The 20,526-nt window shown below is 44.1% G+C and overlaps 1 protein-coding gene across 6 annotated transcripts in view; it reads left to right on the top strand.

The window, feature by feature from the left end:
* The window catches only part of LOC139548977 (A-kinase anchor protein SPHKAP-like), a 151,662-nt gene that overhangs the window by 94,794 nt on the left and 36,342 nt on the right, over positions 1–20,526 (top strand). The window contains exon 1 of one of the 6 annotated variants that reach the window (XM_071358984.1): positions 15,234–15,547. The exons of 4 other annotated variants lie outside the window; for them this stretch is intronic. In XM_071358984.1, the coding sequence (XP_071215085.1) occupies positions 15,513–15,547 (35 nt within the window). In that variant the 5' untranslated portion in view covers positions 15,234–15,512. Of the gene's footprint in view, positions 1–15,233; positions 15,548–16,951; positions 17,074–20,526 lie in introns of those variants that run through there. One more of the 6 variants, XM_071358986.1, reaches the window with a different exon arrangement.

Genomic DNA, 20,526 nt, shown 5'->3' with positions numbered 1-20,526 from the left:
ACACAATCACAAGTGTGCATGCACAAACACATATTTACACATGCACATGCACACACACACAATCTCCACACACACATGTCCCGCCCCCATCCCCCCCACATACACACACTCCCTAGCAGATGCTTAGTAGTTTTGATCTGATAAAAAAAAGTCCATATCTCTATTGAAGCAGACAGTTTGTGTTGAGCGGCCTGCACAGACAGCAGGATGCCTGCGAAGCCCATGCTCTGGACATCTGCTCCTGGCGCACAGCACACTGACTCGGACTCTGACTCACACACTGATCCTCAGTAGCAGGTAGAGCACATGTTTAACACACTGTTACACTGGAGCCCAGGGGCAGCAGCCGACGAGTAAGTATTTTCACTGAAGGACATCCTCTCTCTCTCTCTCTCTCTCTCTCTCTCTCTCTCTCTCTCTCTCTCTCTCTCTCTCTCTCTCTCTCTCTCTGTGTCTCTCTCTCTCTGTGTCTCTGTGTCTCTCTCTCTGTGTCTCTGTGTCTCTCTCGCTCACTCTTTCTGTATGTCTCTGTCAATTCAAGTTCAATTTAAGGGCTTTACTGGCATGGGAAACATATGTTTACATTGCCAAAGCAAGTGAAATAGATAATAAACAAAAGTGGAAAAAATAATAAAAAATGAACAGTAAGCATTACACTCACAAAAGTTCCAAAAGAATAAAGACATTTCAAATGTAATAATATGTCTATATACAGTGTTGTATCTGTCTCTCTCTCCCTTCTCTCTCAAGTTACAGAGATAAACACTCAGTCCCAAGAACATGATTAGAATTTGAATTCATAATAAATGTGTGCCTCTGAGAGTTTGCATTTAGCTAACCTACTCCCTTGCTGAGAAAAGAGAATTCAGTATGTATTTACAGTAAGGCACTGAGATGTGGACAATACACATTACTAGACCCATAGAAGATGTCAACACAAACACACAATAGGAAGTGAACGTAAACAAAGCAAACAAAAGGAGGGTGGATGGAAAACATAACTCTTTAGAGGACAGAACAGGGCCACGTCGGACAGATGTTCCCTTCAGATTAATATTCTCACTCCCTGTGTGTGTGTGTGTGTGTGTGTGTGTGTGTGTGTGTGTGTGTGTGTGTGTGTGTGTGTGTGTGTGTGTGTGTGTGTGTGTGTGTGTGTGTGTGTGTGTGTGTGTGTGTGTGTGTGTGTGTGTGTGTGTGTGTGTGTGTGTGTGTGTGTGTAATCCAACCACGGACTCGCTGTGCTGTCTGATTTCATGCCTCCTGAGCAACGAGAATGGAAAGACCCCTCTCCTGTAGTCATGGCGCTGTCACAAGATTTTAATAAATGATACTAACAAACGGGAATATCAGTCTCTCACCGTACGACGCGATGCATGCGGCGGTAACTGGGGCTAAATTTAGCTCCACTCCCTCCCTCTCTCCTGCACGGTGAACAACGTCGATCACACTGTTTATGACCAGCGCCATTTTATGACTTTTCCATTTCTTTATGAATTTTTAATCTATGGAAGTCTTTAGTTCTATAATGTCTCTGTTGGGCTTTAATTCACCCCTTCTGGCTGTGCTGTTGTTTTGTTCCATAATCAGCACGTGTCCAATGGAAAACAGCATTGAGACAGAATGTTTTCCAGACATTCACCACCCGCAGATTCACTGTGGCCTTAATTCATCACAATTTTGATAACAGGCAATTAATAATTGAGCAGTTTTTGCTAATTAAGTCTTGGAGAGGGCTAGTGGAATACTCTATCCTGTTTCCTAAGACACATGTAATTGACACACCTGAGAAAAAAGAGATGGGCCTGCTTGTTTTCGATCTGCCTCAGATAGGATAGTTTTAATTTCCTCTCCTGAAAAATGTTTGATCAGATTTCAGGCTGGCGTGTGTGTGTGTGGCGTGTGTGTGTGTGTGTGTGTGTGTGTGTGTGTGTGTGTGTGTGTGTGTGTGTGTGTGTGTGTGTGTGTGTGTGTGTGTGTGTGTGTGTGTGTGTGTGTGTGTGTGTGTGTGTGTGTGTGTGTGTGTGTGTGTGTGTGTGTGTGTGTGTGTGTGTGTGTGCGTGCACACAAATACAAACACACAAATAGACTGTGACCTCCAGCGACCTCCAGCACCATTCTCTAGCTCAGACTAATCCCTCACTATTGTCTTGTGAATGACTCTTCAGGCCTTTCAGAGCACTACAGCCTACTGGAGGAGTTCTACTATCTGTAAAAGGAAACGAATTAATGTAACACATCTCAGGACTCTAAAATAAACCCTTATATTATCCAGACCCATTTTCAAAGCCTAATCCCACATTCTGGATAGTTTTCATGCTAGTGGTCCATGGTAGTGTCTAGTGTCCGCGTCCAAAATGGCACCTATTCAATATACAGCAGTGCACTACTTAATAGGGAATATGACCATTTGGGACAGAGCCAAATCGCTCTCTGTCGATTGCTTAATTCTGTTTTGCCTTGTTGCCTGTAAAAACTCAAAGTGGCCCTCCCATCCGACGGCTGTTTTGCCTTGTTGCCTGTAAATACTCAAAGTGGCCCTCCCATCCGACGGCTGTTTTGCCTTGTTGCCTGTAAAAACTCAAAGTGGCCCTCCCATCCGACGGCTGTTTTGCCTTGTTGCCTGTAAAAACTCAAAGTGGCCCTCCCATCCGACGGCTGTTTTGCCTTGTTGCCTGTAAAAACTCAAAGTGGCCCTCCCATCCGACGGCAGTTTTGCCTTGTTGCCTGTAAAAACTCAAAGTGGCCCTCCCATCCGACGGCTGTTTTGCCTTGTTGCCTGTAAAAACTCAAAGTGGCCCTCCCATCCGACGGCTGTTTTGCCTTGTTGCCTGTAAAAACTCAAAGTGGCCCTCCCATCCGACGGCTGTTTTGCCTTGTTGCCTGTAAAAACTCAGTGGCCCTCCCATCCGACGGCTGTTTTGCCTTGTTGCCTGTAAAAACTCAAAGTGGCCCTCCCATCTGACGGCTGTTTTGCCTTGTTGCCTGTAAAAACTCAAAGTGGCCCTCCCATCTGACGGCTGTTTTGCCTTGTTGCCTGTAAAAACTGAAAGTGGCCCTCCCATCCGACGGCACTTGACACCTCTAAGCTTCTTCTTTCTGGGCAGCATTCATGTGGAACGCTCACTTTAGTCAGGGCAGAGCAACTACCACACACATGCACACAGAGACACATGCTCTCGCACGCACACAGACACACACACACACACACACCGGCTTTGTATACACCACCCTATTTCTCTCGGGGAGATTTTTGACAAAAACAAACCCTGTCTGTCCCACTAATCAGAGTAGAGGTGGGATCGATGGACAGTGAGCAGAGTGCCTCTGGTAGTGCTTTGGGCCTGCAGTTAGGCTAGCTGCTCAGCTCTCTGCCTCCCTTGGCTCCATGCCAGCCCCCCTGGCACTGCTTGTATGCTGCAGGTTGCAGAGAAACTGACCATTGGGAGACACACAGGGGAAGGGGGCGGGCGGGGGATCACGCAAGGGAACGTTTAGGTAGTTGGAAGGTAGGAATGTGAGAATTGACCTACTGGAGGAGAAGGGGGATAGGGGATAGCTGCATTGGAGCAGTTGTAGGTGGGATGTTGTGTGTGTGTGTGTGTGGGGGGGGGGGGCTCATGTCTGATGGCCATGTATACAAAGGCATTTGGAAGAGAATGTGGATGACTTACAACAGTTTTCAAACAGAGGGAGACCGAGGTAGAAATCATCATGTCGTGCCATGTGGAATAAACAGCAGGACACACGTGATATAAGTCAGTATTCGAGGTCCATCCATGTCTGAGGATGACGGGAGATGACGTCGAAACCGGCCACTAGGGGCAACAGTGAGCGCTGTTACCTTCAAGTAGACTGGTTTTGCTAGGGCGTCGTGGATGGGCGTAAGCATGTGCTTCTGGTTCCAAAGGTTGCTTGTTCATGCCTAAACGTGACCTTGAAACGATACAGTGAAGTAATGAAACACTTCAAAATTTGACGTTTTGAGAAACATTGAAGAACGTCTAATTCTGATGTGAGATTGTGAGAGCTTGTTGGGAATAAAACACCTGCTTGTAAACATGACTATTCCATTACTTTGTCATGTTTTAAATCTACTCTACCAGTGAGACTTGTCCTGTTGACTTTAAAGCAACCTGCTAATAAATATATAACTCCCTCAGAAACCTCTGTAAATGGGGCAACATTAAAGGTTTCTAAGGCGAGCACAGTGACTCACTCTATACTGTATTAACAACAGATACCAGGTCATGTCAGTCAGGTCTCACACATATGTGTACACACGCGTACACACACACGCGCACACACACACACAAACTACACACGCACACACATACACACACAAATCACATACATACACGCACAGTTACACACACCACCCGTGTATACTGGATATTACATCCATCTCCAAGGATGGGGTTTGGAGGCAGCAGCAGCACAAACATGTACTGATGAAGAAATAGTTCCTGATTAGATTAATGATAATAACCGGTGATCGGCTGGATGATAATAACGGGAGATCGGCTGTACCTCATCCCAGCTGCACTTCCTCTCTGGAACCGAAAGCTATTTTCTTCTTTCCAGAATGTGAACGGTCTGATATGCCATTGCAATTATGCACGTTAGTGTCACATTTCAGACATGTTTATTACCATGTGTTTTCGCTGTGCATTCAAAGACTACAGCCTAATTTGCTGTGTCTGTGCTACGTCTCAAATGCCTCCCTATTCCCTATGTGGTGCACTACTTCTGAACAGAGCCCTATGCACCCTGGTGAAAAGTAGGGCACTATTACTATATAGGGAATAGGGTGCCATTTGGGACACTCCATATTTTAGTGAGCTTGGTTAAAGGGAGCATTCCGTTTTCTCTTCATCATCCTTATTGCTACACAGTCGGCAGCATAATAAAACCACGGGCTGCTCTTGGATAAGAGGAGGCAGCCTGTTAGAAAGACAATCATTTAATTGCGGAGTCAAAGCAACCTGCTATTCCATTTGGTTTCCGTGTTAATTCTAAACCTTAATTAAGTTCTGCGTGGCCGCCTAGCGTGTTTCCTCCTCAGCTTAGAAACTGATCGCTGAATGATTAGTTGATGAGGTTCTGAACTGCAGACTGAGCCCTGTTACGGCTTTATAGCCTCAAAGGACTTCTCACATATAGCATGTTCAATGACAAAGAAGTGAGAAATTGACCGAAAGCCTGAATTTAAAATTGATTAAATAGATGTTTTTCTCTCACCCATCGACACACAATACCCCCTAATGATAAAGTGAAAATGTGTTTTTAGACATTTTAGCAAACGTATTGAAAATGAAATACATACATATCTCATTTACATAAGTATGAGTGCAGTGATGTGACTTATAAGGAGCATTGGTGGCAAATCTGATGGCCGAATGGTAAAGAACATCTAGCCGCTCGAGACCACCCTTACCTGCCAATCTATAATTTACGTCTCCGTAATCTAGCATGGGTAGCATGGTCATCTATATCAGGTTAGTTTGGCAGATGGGGTGAAAGAGGAGCAATTACAATAGAGGAAACCACGTAGAGATTTAACCTTAGCCTGCAACTTGAATATGTACTGAGAGAAGGACAGTGTACTGTTAGCCAAACTCCCAAGTACTTGTATGAGGTGGCTACTTCAAGCTCTAAACCCTCAGAGGTAGTAATCACACCAGTGGGGGAACCACATGAGCAAAGGTACCAGTCAAACGTTTGGACACACCTACTCATTCAAGGGTTTTTCTTTATTTTTACTATTTTCTACATTGTAGAATAATAGTGCAGACATCAAAACTATGAAATAACACTTATGGAATCATGTAGTAACCAAAGCTTAACCAAAACCAAAGCTGTCATCAAGGTAAAGGGTGGCTACTTTGAAGAATCTCAAATATAAAAAATATTTGTTTAACACTTTTTTGGTTACTACATGATTCCATATGTGTTATTTCATAGTTTTGATGTCTTCACTATTATTCTACAATAGTAAAAAATAAAGAAGAACCCTGGAATGAGTAGGTGTGTCCAAACTTTGACTGGTACTGTATGTTTTGGAGGTGTTCATAATAAAACGGGCAGAGAAAGCTTGCTGGACACTGAGAAAGCCTTGTTGTAGAGCATTTAACACAAAATCCAGGGAAGGCCCAGCTGAGTATAAGACTGTACCATCTGCATTTAAATAGATGAGAGAGCTTCCTACTGCCTGAGATATGTTGCTGATGTAAATTCAGAAGACAGGTGACAGACAGTGGTTGAGACAGCAAATGTTCTGACTTTACACACCACTATTTGAGAGATGTAGTACGCAAACCAGATCAAAGACCCCTCAGAGACATCAATTCTCCACAATAATGGAATGGTCATTCATTTTCAATAAATTTGCTAACATTTCTAAAAACATATTTTCACTTTGTCATTATGTGGTATTGTGTGTAAATGGGTGAGAAGAAAATAGCTTTTTAATCAATTTTGATATCAGCTTGTAACACAACAAAATGTGGAATAAGTCAAGGGGTGTGAATACTGTCTGAAGGCACTGTAGTGTGCATACAGTGGTGTCTAGGATTAAGTAGACTAAAAGCTTCCTCCTTCGTTTCTCTGGCATCCTGGGAGGATTAAAGGGGACAGGCAATAATCAGTGCCCGAACAGAGAGAGAAAGAGAGAGAATGAGATATAGAGAGACAGAGTCAGAGTCAGAGAGACAGATAGAGAGAGAGGGATAGAGTGGGAGAGAGAGAGCTCTGTGTCTTCTCCTCAGCTAACTCCTCCACTCTTCAAGAAAATCAATCAAACAAACCGCTGAGTCTCAAATTAGCAACGTAGCCTAGTGCTCTGTCGTACTAGTCCTGACTTGGCTTGTCTCTGGGCTCTGACTGAGCTTGGCCACCGCCTAGGCTGTCACCAGCCACTACCGTAAGGCAACCTGTTTCCTTAACCATCCCCTATACCCACTGCCAAGACTCCACCCACCCCTCTGACTGCCACTGTACTGCACACACTGTACATCTCATTCACTGTACTACTATTTACCCACCAACACTCCACAGCTCCTAATGTAACTCCACCATTTACAGTATCACCCCCTGCCACCTATACCCACCGCCAACACTCCCCACCTTCCAACCTCCTGTCCCACTGCCTCCCCAGACAGGCCATTGGATGAATGTCAAATATTGACCTGAGCTTGTGAAATCAAGTTGACCCTCCCACTGTGTTAACCTCTATGTACAATAGTGGCAACAATGTCAGCAGAGACCCCTCACCCAGACCCTCGTTAACCTCTCCATATGATTTTAATAATAATAATTATCATCTCTGTTAATCACATCCTCTGCTCATTAGTCTACGTAAACAGGTGACTAGATGCAGAGGACCAATCATGTGAATGAGCAGGTATAACTGCAGAGAGGTAGCGTGATTAGACTGGTTAATGATGTCATCAGCCATAATTGCGGCTACGTCAATGAGCCCCTATGTGCCATTTATGTCATGCTGAAATGCACTGTTCCCTGCCGCCGTGTGCACGTGCGTGTGTGTTTGATAGGTGTGAAATCGATAGAATGGCAATAATATGCTAAAGTCCATCTTTCGGGGAAGCTCCGATTTCATGCATCATTGAACTCTGCGTAGAATGGTTTTTCTCTCCTCCATGTACATCGTTCTCAGAGAAATCTGAGACCGAAGTGTGGCAGTCATTGGAATGTCAGTAATATCCATAACGGTCTTGCCTATCAGTGTAATCTTCCATCCAGGGTGCGTACACACACACACACACACACACACCACACACACACACACACACACACACACACACACACACACACACACACACACACACACACACACACACACACACACACACGACACTCCATTGTAAAACTCTTATTAATAAAGTCTTCTTCTTGTCCTTTGATGAGGGGATACAAGCCAGATCACATCAACTGGAGAGATGTGATGGAAATAAAAGTCAATTTAATACACTCCTGTTAGTCCAAGCAGTCACAAATCCTTTTCTAACAAGCAAGGCCACACACATACACACAGGTACGCGCACAGGCACTAATGCGGACACACACACATACATGTGTAAACATACACACAAATATGCAGGAAGATGCACGCACACACACACACACGCGCACTTGTGCAATTCTTTATTTATTGTTGTTTCCCATCCTTAAATTACATTATTTTTTCACAAACAACCATTATCTGCCTACAAAACAATAACCAAATCAAACCATGTGTAGCCATCTACATATTCTGGTATTCCATCTTTCCTAACTGATGAAAGCTAAATATCATATAAAGGCCCAGTGCAGTCAAAAACGTGATAATCCTGTGTCTTTTTGACCATTTTAATTGAAAACAATCACAGTAACAATCTTTTTTTTTTATAAACAAAAATAGCTTCTTAGCAAAGAGCAATTTGTCAAACAAGAATTTAGCTAGGACTGTTTGGGTGTGGTCTGAGTGGGGAGGGGGAAACTAAAAACTAGCTATTGTTGGCAGAGGGGTTTAGAACTCTCTTTCTTATTGGTCTATTAACTAATTGACCGTCTGGTGATGTCACCAGGCAGGCCAAAACTCCGTCCCACCAAAACAAGCTGAAATTTACTGTGGTCTATTCAAACAGCTGTTACTCTAAAAGGGCATTATCATCATTTTCACAACTTCACAATTGTTATCCAGAAATGATTTAATATTGAGATAAAATCACTGCATTGGTGTCACACCCTGGCCTTTGTTATATATATTTTCTTGATTAGTTTAGTTAGGTCAGGGTGTGACATGAGGGATGTTTGTGTGTTTTGTCTAGTTTAGGGTGTGTGTATTGTTTAGGGGGGTTTTGTAGTATGTATGGGGTTGGGTTCAGTGTAGGTGTTTAGAAAAGTCTATGGTTGCCTGATTTGGTTCTCAATCAGAGACAGCTGGTTATTGTTGTCTCTGATTGGGAGCCATATTTAAGGCAGCCATAGGCTTTAGGTGTTTGTGGGTAATTGTCTATGTGTAGTGTTTGTGTCAGCACTATTGGTCGTTATAGCTTCACGGTCGTCAGTTTGTTAGTTTGTTATTTTGTTAGTTTATGTCTAGTGTTTGTTTCGTGTGGTTTTTCCTGTCTTCTAAATAAAAGAAGATGTATTTTGCACACGCCGCGCCTTGGTCCTCTCTCTCACCCATAGACGATTGTGACAATTGGATCTTTAAATGTACAGCATTACTGTAAATTCCAATGCCATGAGAAGTCACTCACCACCCAGTAAAATATGTTTCTTAGCTGTGGGTGACGTAACCTCTCCTTTACTGTAGCATGTGGTGTGTGTCCTCTCGTCCCAGGGGTGAAGGGTCAAACCCTCACTATTCCTAATGTTCCATAAATATTTCTGTCTGTGTCACAACCACTCAGACTCATTCTGAAAGCACTGCAGTCTCTCTTTCTCTGTTTTTCTCTCTCTGCCTTTATCTCTCTCTGTTTCACTCTCTCGCTATGCCTTTATCTCTCTCTGCCTTTATCTCTCTCTGTTTCACTCTCTCTCTGCCTTTATCTCTCTCTGTTTCACTCTCTCTCTATGCCTTTATCTCTCTCTGTTTCACTCTCTCTCTATGCCTTTATCTCTCTCTGTTTCACTCTCTCTCTATGCCTTTATCTCTCTCTGTTTCACTCTCTCTCTATGCCTTTATCTCTCTCTGTTTCACTCTCTCTCTATGCCTTTATCTCTCTCTGTTTCACTCTCTCTATGCCTTTATCTCTCTCTGCTTCACTCTCTCTCTATGCCTTTATCTCTCTCTGTTTCACTCTCTCTCTATGCCTTTATCTCTCTCTGTTTCACTCTCTCTCTATGCCTTTATCTCTCTCTGTTTCACTCTCTCTCTATGCCTTTATCTCTCTCTGTTTCACTCTCTCTCTATGCCTTTATCTCTCTCTGTTTCACTCTCTCTCTATGCCTTTATCTCTCTCTGTTTCACTCTCTCTCTATGCCTTTATCTCTCTCTGTTTCTCTCTCTCTATGCCTTTATCTCTCTCTGTTTCACTCTCTCTCTATGCCTTTATCTCTCTCTGTTTCACTCTCTCTCGATATATATTTGTCTGTCTGCCTCTTTCTCTCGCTCTGCCTCTCTCTCTCTCCTTTTTGCATGTACACATTTTTTCCAACCGCTACTCCAATCGTGCGTTCCTGTTTTGTAACCAGGCAAGCTTTAAAATAGCTCATCTGTGACAGGGCTTTGACAGTGAGAGCACTCTCTGGCTGGTTTCTTCTGATTTCCATGCTTTGCTCCTACTGGCTCACTCTGATGTGGTTCTGTGTTGATGATGGGGATGAGATGATTTGAGTGGTTGCTCTAATCTTTGCTGTTCCTTCTATCTTTTTTAAAAAGAAAAGACCTGATGGAATTGTTCCCTCTAAATGGCTGTGGGATTAGGAGACACAGAGAAACAAACAGAGGGAGGAAGGGATGGGGATGGAGAGAGAAAGGGAGAAAGAGGGAGAAGGATAGCGGTAAACAGAGGGGAAATATGGAGAGAAAGAGAGAGGGGGAAACATGGAGCGAGAGAAAGAGAAGAGAGAGAGAGAAAATACATGGCGTCCTGTCTACTCTGAGCCACACCATCAGTACACCCTTAGAAAAAGGGTTATTCAGCAGTCCCCATATGTAATTTTAAGTTCCATGTAGAACCCTTTCCACAGAGGGTTCTACATGAAACCCAAAAGAGTTCTACCTCGAACCAAAAAGGGTTCTCATAAGGACAGCAGAAGGACCCTTTTGGAACCCTTTTTACTAAGAGGGTAGAAGTGTCAGTTGTGTTGGGTATGTACTGTATGAGTGGCCATACTTGTGGCCTGGGTAATTCTAAAAGGCCTAGGTGAACACCCCAGTGTTCACACACTCTGTCTGTCTGTCTGTCTGTCTGTCTGTCTGTCTGTCTGTCTGTCTGTCTGTCTGTCTGTCTGTCTGTCTGTCTGTCTGTCTGTCTGTCTGTCTGTCTGTCTGTCTGTCTGTCTGTCTGTCTGTCTGTCTGTCTGTCTGTCTGTCTGTCTGTCTGTCAGCCAGCCTGCAGGTGACCGCTGTCACTCATGGTCTAACACACACATAAACACACACACACAGAGCTGTCACTCACAACACTCACTGACTGATTTGAATGCGAGCGACAGCGCTAACTGCTAGCAAATGCAGTCTAATGATCTGACCACTCTGCCACTCTGTCTGTCTGTGAAGAGGACAACATGTCTGGTCTGACTGACAGACATCCCCGGCTAATGGCAGAGAGGACACAAAGCCTGTGAACAACAAGAAGTAGCAGTGTTTGAATACAAACGGCTATACTTACCAACAGGAAATGCCTGTGTCATGAATACTAACACCTGTCTGACTGAGAGAAAGGTGTTTGAGAGAGGTGTTTGTTTGGAGGGAAACATGACTGGAGAGAGCAGTAGGGATTGTGATAGACGTATGTGGCAGGGTCTACAGGCAATTACGGACTACAAAAAGAAAACCAGCCACGTCACGGACACCGATGTCTTGCTCCCAGACAAACTAAACACCTTATTTGCCCGCTTTGAGGATAATACAGTGCCACCGACATGGCCCGCTACCAAGGACTGTGGACCCCCCTCTCCTTCTCCGTGGCCGACGGGAGAAAGACATTTAAACGTGTTAACCCTCTCAAGAGCATGTCCAGACCAGCTGGCTGGTGTGTTTACGGACATAGTCAATCGCTCCCTATCCCAGTCTGCTGTCTCCAAATGCTTCAAGATGGCCACCATTGTTCCTGTACCCAAGAAGCCAAAGATAACTGAACTAAATGACTATCGCCCCATAGCACTCACTTCTGTCATCATGAAGTGCTTTGAGAGACTAGTTAAGGATCATATCACCTCCATCTTACCTGCAACCCTAGACCCACTTCAATTTGCATACCGCCCCAACAGGTCCACAGACGATGCAATCACCATCACACTGCACACTGCCCTATCCCATCTAGACAAGAGAAATACCTATGTAAGAATGCTGTTCATCAATTACAGCTCAGCATTCAGGTCCTGGACTTTCTGACGGGCCACCCTTAGGTGGTGAAGGTAGGTAACAACATCTCCACCCCGCTGATCCTCAACACTGGGGCCCCACAAGGGTGTGTGCTCAGCATCCTCCTGTACTCCCTGTTCACCCATGACTGCGTGGCCATGCACGCCTCCAACTCAATCATCAAGTTTGCAGACGACACAACAGTAGTAGGCTTGATTACCAACAACGACGAGACAGCCTACAGGGAGGAGGTGAGGGCACTCTGAGTGTGGTGTCAGGAAAACAACCTCTCACTCAACGTCAACAAAACAAAGGAGATGATTGTGGACTTCAGGAAACAGCAGAGGGAGCACCCCCCTATCCACATCGACTGGACAGTAGTGGAGAAGGTGGAAAGTTTTAAGTTCCTCAGCGTACACATCACGGACAAACTGAAATGGTCCACCCACACAGAGTGTGGTGAAGAAGGCGCAACAGCGCCTCTTCAACCTCAGGAGGCTGAAGACGCCTACAGCAGCCGATGTCACAGGAAGGCCAAAAAGATCATCAAGGGCAACAACCACCCGAGCCACTGCCTGTTCACCCCGCTACCATCCAGAAGGCGAGGTCAGTACAGGTGCATCAAAGCTGGGACCGAGAGACTGAAAAACAGCTTCTATATCAAGGCCATCAGAATGTTAAACAGCCATCACAAACAGAGAGGCTGCTGCCTACATACAGACTCAAATCATTAGCCACTTTAATAAATGGATCACTAGTCACTTTAAATAATGCCACTTTAAAAATGTTTACATATCTTACATTACTCATTCATATGTATATACTGTATGTTATACCATCTATTGCATCTTAACCTATGCCGCTCGGTCATCGCTCATCAATATATTTATATTTATATATTTTTATTCCATCCCTTTAGATTTGTGTGTATTAGCTAGTTGTTGTGGAATTGTTAAATTACTTGTAAGATATTACTGCACTGTCGGAACCAGAAGCACAAGCATTTCGCTACACTCGCATTAACATCTACTAACCATGTCTATGTGACCAATAAAATGTGATTTGATAGAGAGGTAGTAGTCATAGGGAATGATGGAGAATGTATTGCCTTGAATCACAAGGAATTATTCGGCATGGTGGAAGCGGTGTCGCAGTGCACTGTGAGTGTGTGTGTGTGTTTGCGTGCCTGTGTGTGTGTGTATGTTTGGTCACAATGGTGCTTGTATAGCAGAGTGTGTAGCACTAGTCCAGTCCTCTGCAGGTGAAAGAGAAGGGAGACTGAGGGCTACATGAACTTGTAGTTTACAATAACTTCTCTGTCTACTGCAGTTGGACCACTTGTCTTTGGTAATAAGGGGAAAGGAAAATTACTATTCCTGCAGAGTAGATGGGAGTGTGCTTGAGTGAAAGGCGAGATGAGGTGACTAGGGACGATTTATATATAAATATATATGAGAGAGAGAGAGAGCGAGAGAGCGAGAGAGCGAGAGAGAGAGAGAGAGAGAGAGAGAGAGACCAGTATGACTTACCCAGAGGGGAACAGCAAGGTGAGCCACTTCACACTGCTTGTCCTCTATGCAGCCTGAGGACTATGGAAGTTCAACATACGGCTGGGACAGTGATGAATTTAGGGACTCACAATTAATCTTTCTGGATTTACCTGTGGCAGCCTACATTGAACATCCATTCACAGTACAATATTTGGCAATATAACTTATATGTCACAACTTACAAGTCTATTTTTATGTGCAGTATGTGACACATTTACAGTACCCCCACTACTCTAACACATACACAGTAAAACAAGCTGCAGCCTGTCAGGATCCTGGGCCCTGCTCTCTACATCATAATCAACACACACACACATATATACATGCACACACATACACCCCTCCCTCTGCAGACTAATGGTCCTATTACCCTGAAAGTTCGGTTAGATCTCCTAATGCAGGGAGGAGAGGGGGGCCATATTGCAGTAGCCATCGGGTAAAGAGAGAAATATTTCATATCACTATGGCTGCCCTGCCTGCGCTGTTGGGGTGACTGAAGTACCAATTGGTATTCATGAAGAATCCTGAAGATGTCGTTTTCTCAGAATTCCTCTACTGATCATTATATCAAGGTAATGGGTCTGTGTGATGGGAAAAAAACGGGGGAGGCTTTTTTTAGACATCTAAACAGGGGTAAAATTGCAGTCACCCTGACAAATAGACACCCTAGCTCCCCAGGCGCCATTATCGTCTTTATAAAGTGAATGATATGAGAACATCAGGGAAAGACAGGAGGGAAGGTTCGCTTGTTATTAGGATTCATCTATGTATGAAAATCAAGTTGCCACGTGTCCACGTACAATTCTTAGGCCGCGTTACACAGCTCAGGCGAGGTGACGCAACAACCAATGGTTGCGTGTCACGTCATCGACTGACAAATGGCTATAACATATGATGCAGTTAGCTGATACTTAAAATACCTATCCAGGCGTTGTAAGATCTGTCAGGTATCAGCAAGGTCTCAGCTCTGGAAGGCAGCCTTAGCTTCATCTTCTATCTACATTGAGTGACATCAAGCAATGAGATATTGTCTAACATGGATAGGCTATTCTGATATTCTAGGCCTTCTGAAGCTGCTTTTCCATCAGAGCTATTGGCGTCAGGTCTAGGTCAGGACTTGTTGTGGTATAGGGCATATCCTGGTCGACAAAACTGATCAATACCCTGTGTGACCCATTGGTCTGTCTGACCTTGTTCTGCCTGTTGTGGTTCAGGAGCCGACAACTATACTGACACCAGTGGGTTAATGAAACTGTCCTTTGTTCAACTTTTTTTTAAATAAAAATACCCTTGAGGTTAGACACCTATTTTGAGTGTGACCTTGTCTTAACACTGTTTCATGTGAAATAATATTAGAACTGTAAAGCAATCTAATATTGTTAGGGGATGGTGAAAAATGTTTTTAAAATTGTATAAACTGCCTTAATTTCGCTGGACCCCAGGAATATTGGCAGCAGCTAATGTGGATCCATAATAAATACAAATACAAATAATGAGCAAAACATAGTTCAGCCTCCAACCAATAGCTTAATAAGATAAAGTGGATATATTTTGTGCCAATTATGAAAATGTAGAGAATGCTTATTTTATCTACAGCAGCTCGTTTCCTTTTAAGGGGAATATGTAGAGTGTGTGTCTGCGTGTCTTTGCGCGCGTGTGTGTTTTGATATATATGCTGGGAAATGCTCCCGCTCCTCTTCAAGCGGACTGTCATTTTGCTCCTGGCTGCACGCTGTTAACGACCGTAGTACAGACACTCGCCCGAAGTCACGGTAACGTCACGGTAGCAGTGGAATTTATCCTCTCCTCCGTCGGGGATGTGCATTTGGACAGGAGAGTGTCCTCCGGACAGCGACGCGCCGCATTGCTACGCTCCTCTCCTACCTAGGACATACAAACTCCGGCTCCGGTAGCTTATCTTGGACGGGATGGCCGGTGCTAAGTGCCTTCTGAAGACGCCGAGGTATGTTAACGGAGCGTGTTAATTAATAGGTTACGGCGACTGTTGTGAGAGTTTTATCAAATTGCAGATTACCCTTCAATTGAATGGTCCCGTATTGACTGCAAATAAATGTTAGCCTATCTTACATGTTTTATTTTCTTTCGTTGCAATGCAATTGGTTGCTTATGTGTAAATTGCAATACTGCAATAATGTAACCAAAATACGCCAACAATGTTTTGTGCAAATCCAGTATTTTTAGTACAGTAGCCTGTATCAGCACAGCTTGCACAGAGCAGTAGCCTAAACAAGTGCTGTGCTCAAGCTCTTGAGCGGTAGACTCAGAGGACCTTAGGAAAAATGAATAACTGAAACAGGAAAACATAAGATTGACAGTAATCTAACCAAATACATGGAATTACATTTTGCCAAAGATTATGCATTTCATCTGCCTACGTAGTTTGCGTAACAGTTGATTTTAATAGCCTATACTACTCTTAAAATGTGTTATGGTTATTTGAATGATGAAAAAATTGTGTAAACATTGTGTCGTGCAGCTAACCAAAAATGCCCACTTTGCGTGTGCGGTGCCATGCATTTGGAGACACAGCCTAACCATCTCGGTTCACTTCAGTGCGCAATACAGAGTAGCCTAAAGACAAATGTCAATCAATGCATTAGCCTAATACTTCATGCATTCATTTTATCGGTTTGCCAGGGGCAGACTGTGTCAAGAAATGCCTTGGCATTTTATCCACACCAGCCCACATCACTGAGCATGCAGCCAACTCAACCCCCCTTCTCTGTGTTCTTCTTGTTCTCTGTCTGTCTGTCTGTCTGTCGGCTTAAGCCATAATACATACGGGCACTAATTTACAATATAGCCTAAGTCATTAGCTTGGCTTTTATATTGTAGGCCTACATTATAAAAGCCAAGCTAAAAACGTATTATAGGCTATATTGTAAATTAGTGCCTGTTATATGTGTTCCCCAGAATCAACACCTACCCTAATTGTTAATTACTTTTACAGGAGCCCTGTAAGACGTCATTCAGAATCAGGGTTCTTAACATTTAAAAAAAATAACTGGTAGCACTGGTGCTCCCAACTTTAAAAAGTTAGGAGCACAACATAAAATGTAGGAGCACCAGAAAAGACGAGTTTTAACAGCGATTCAGATATAGCCTATATGAAATCTAACATTTGGTACATCTCATCGGGCATTTGCAGTTTGCCACGAGCTGAACCTGCTAATCTGCTTATCTCTTCATGATTAAGTGTCGATATTACTGTATCGCCCACCTTGCCTCCGCCGCCGTGACCGGGCTCATCTACAAACCGGAGGCAATGAGCCTATCATAATGATGAGACGTTATAGAGTACCGCTTGTATCAGAAGATGAAATGTGTGTCGGCTTCAACATGGATCGGATGAGACCCGAGCGCTCAGCAGCGCGCAAAATGTGCATACTGATTTTCCAACCGTCAAGCTAACCATCTTCATATGGAAAGGTCATTCTCAGGAATCAGTTAGCCTACGGAGCCGCGGATGTGAGTGAAACTAAAGATTTAGCATATTCTGACTTCAATTGTCTCTATTTTGTGGGGATTCATTTCTGTTTTCTTTGTGTGTGGCATATAATAACCATACAATTTATGGGTCACATATGTGAAATGAGTTACAGCAGAGTGTTGTTTGTGATTGTGGCACAAGGCTAAGCTGCATGTCCAGAAGAGCACGTTACCTTTGGGATCAGTTCCAGATTTGCACCTGGTGAATGACAGAGTATCTTGGGATTGTGTGCTGAGTATAGAATAACTATCTTCAAAGTAATGACTCGGGACGTCGGGTTGATATGAAAGCTTCTTTTAGTAATAATTCTTGATCACGTTACATTTAACAACTTTAGATTCTACAAAGCAATGCTAAGATGCTAGCGCAAAGGAGCCAAAAATAATCACCTGTTAATTGCACTTAACTAGCGCGTTCACTCTCTACTTCCTGTCGCAAGGCATTCTGGAACTTGCAGTCAAAAGCGTAATTCAATACTAACCAATACAATTACATATGTAAATAACAGTAAAGAAATATCTTTAGATACAGCTCAATGAATTAACTTAAACATTAACTCTGTAACACATTAAAGTTACAACATCCTCCCCCCCCGATGAACAACTGTGTTCATCTAGATCTCTAGGCAGTATATCAACTGAATAGGTCTCCTCAACAAAGTCCCTGAAACAGTACGAACTGAACATGATCTAACTAGGCCATCTCGGCCTGGAAACAGTTCCTCAATCTTTCCTAGTTTCCAGGTTTGTCTGGGTGTGTTATCTTCTCCAATGAGTACAACGTCACCCGCTTTCAGTGGGGTGGGCTGTGGTGTATCACAGCGGTGTGCTGACTTTAGATCCAGCAAGTAGTCTCTTCGCCAACTGTTCCAGAAACTGGTCACAAGTCTCTGCCTGTACTTCCATCTGCGTGTCATGTCCTCCTTGTTTAGCGTTGGGTGCTGAGTGTCAGCTGGAAATGGCTTTGGAGGCAAAGAGGTTAGTCGTTTACCCACCAGGAAGTGTGCTGGGGTCAGAGGTTGTGGTTCATCCACTTCATTGTGCACGAAGGTCAGAGGCCTAGAATTTAGAATAGCTTCAACCTCTGTCAGGACTGTGCACATCTCTTCAAAGTTGAGTGAAGCTCTCCCAATAACCTTTCGCAGGCATGTTTTCACTGACCTGACAAGTCTTTCCCAGAATCCGCCCCACCAGGCTGCTCGCTCGGCGATGAACCTCCAGGTGATGCCCCTTTCTGAGAAGAAAGCCAAGAGTTGGGGCTCTTCGATTGCCTTCCACAGCTCTTTCAAGTCCTGATCAGCTCTCTTGAACGTTTTTGCATTGTCTGAGTAGATTACCTTGCATAATCCTCTCCTTGAGATTAATCTTTTTAGAGCTAAAAGGAATTTCTCTGTTGACTGATCTGAGACCAGTTCCAAATGCACTGCTCTGGTTACAGCACAAGTGAACAGTGCAATGTATGACTTCTTCACAGACCCATTTTCTTTCACATAGAGCGGTCCTGCAAAATCCACACCTGTGACTTCAAATGGTGGCGATTCCGTTATTCTGTATTTTGGTAAAGGCGCAGTGACCTGCTGTCCGGCCCTTGCCTTGAATCTTTTACACACTATACATCTTGCCACTGTACTCTTGACTAGCTGCCTAGCACGCAAGATCCAGTATCGCTCCCTGATTTGTACTAGAGTGTCTCTTGCTCCAGAATGCATCACCTGCTCATGGTGGTACTGTATCAGCATTTCTGAGTATCTGTACTTGTTGGGCAGAACCCATGGGTGCTGCTCTCTGAATGTGAAGCTGGACTGTTGCAGTCTTCCTCCTACACTGAGTAGTTCGTGTTCGTCCAGGAACGGTTTCAGTTCTCTGATTTTACAGTCATTGTTTAGGCTTTTTCCTGCCTTCAGTATTTTGATCTCCTGTCCAAAACTCTGTTGTTGTGTTACCTTAATCCAGTACTTTTCTGCATCGAACAGTTCGTCAGCAGTCAGTTCACCTTGTATCTTTATGGTTGTACGAGCATTGGCTATGAATCTCTTTATCCAGACGGTGACTCTGAACACTCTTTTCAGTTTGCTGTACCTTTCAAGCTCCAACACAGGTTCAGGGATGTCTGTGCTGTTTGCTGCGAGTTGTACAGAAACCTGGCAGCTGGACTTGAGTTCTATATTCACCTCTTCCGGAACCTTGTTATCATCAGTCTCTTCGGACTGATTGGGTGATATCAGAATTCTGGGTCCATTCCACCATAGCTCGCTCTGTATCAAGTTTCGAACAGTTTGTCCTCTTGTAGGGAGGTCAGCTGGATTAGTTTTCCCTTCAATATGTGACCATGACTCTGGATTGGTCAAGGACTGGATCTCCGTCACTCTGTTCGCAACAAACTGTTTCCATTTCTGAGCTGAGCTGCAAATCCAATGCAGCACGATCATCGAGTCTGTCCACATTTTGATCTGTTTTTCTTCCATTTTCAGTGTGGTCATCAAGTTGTTTGCTAGTCTCGCTCCAATCACAGCTCCCATGAGCTCCAGGCGTGGCAGCGTCATTTTCTTGAGTGGGGCTACCCTGGACTTGGATGCGACTAGACTTGTTGTTTCCCTGTCTTGTGATTCACCTTGCAAGTAAGCTACTGCACTGTAAGCCCTTTCACTTGCATCACAGAACACGTGTAGTTTCAGGGTGTGGCTATTATGTGGCCGCATGTCTGTTCTGTACCACCTTGGTATGGTGAGCTGGTGTAACTGGGGTAGTTCTGAACACCACTGTTGCCATTCTCGTGTCAGATCAGGTGGTAATTCTTCGTCCCAGCTGAGTCCCCTCTCCCACATTTCCTGGAACATGCACTTGATCCTGATGGTGAAGGGTGTCAGGAAACCAAGAGGGTCGAAGATACGTGCAGACGACTGCAGAACACTTCTCTTTGTGTTTTCCTTTTGCTTTAGAATGCTCAGTAGCGGCCTGAGGTCAAACACAAAGTCATCTGTTTCCGGTCTCCATACTAAACCTAAAACCTTCAGCACTAATCCTTGTGTTTCTAGCGTCAACGGGTGGTCAGTTGTCGTACTCTCCTCCCATTTTGTTTTCAATTCAGGAGAGTTGGTCATCCATTTGCAGAGGTCCATGCCTGCAATCGACAACATTCGCTTTGCAGTTGTTGTCACAAGGTAAGCCTCTTCAACATTGCGTGAACTTGCAATGAAATCATCTACATAGAGTGACTCTCTCAGTATCTCTACAACTTCTGGTTGTTCTGTTTCATATTGTTTCAGGTGCTTCCTGATTGTAGCTGCCAGCAAAAATGGACTTGGGGAAGCTCCAAATACCACTCTTTTCATCCTCAGCACACGCAGCTCCTCTTCATTTTCTCCCCTTGGTGGGCCTGTGAGCCATAGAAAAGCCATAGAAATCTCACGGCGTCTCTGTCTCTCTCTGCTA

Source organism: Salvelinus alpinus, chromosome 22 (genome assembly GCF_045679555.1).
Source record: "Salvelinus alpinus chromosome 22, SLU_Salpinus.1, whole genome shotgun sequence".
In the NCBI taxonomy this organism is placed as follows: domain Eukaryota; kingdom Metazoa; phylum Chordata; class Actinopteri; order Salmoniformes; family Salmonidae; genus Salvelinus; species Salvelinus alpinus.
Note: the sequence above shows the minus strand (reverse complement) of the source record. Positions and strands in the feature narration are given on the sequence as shown.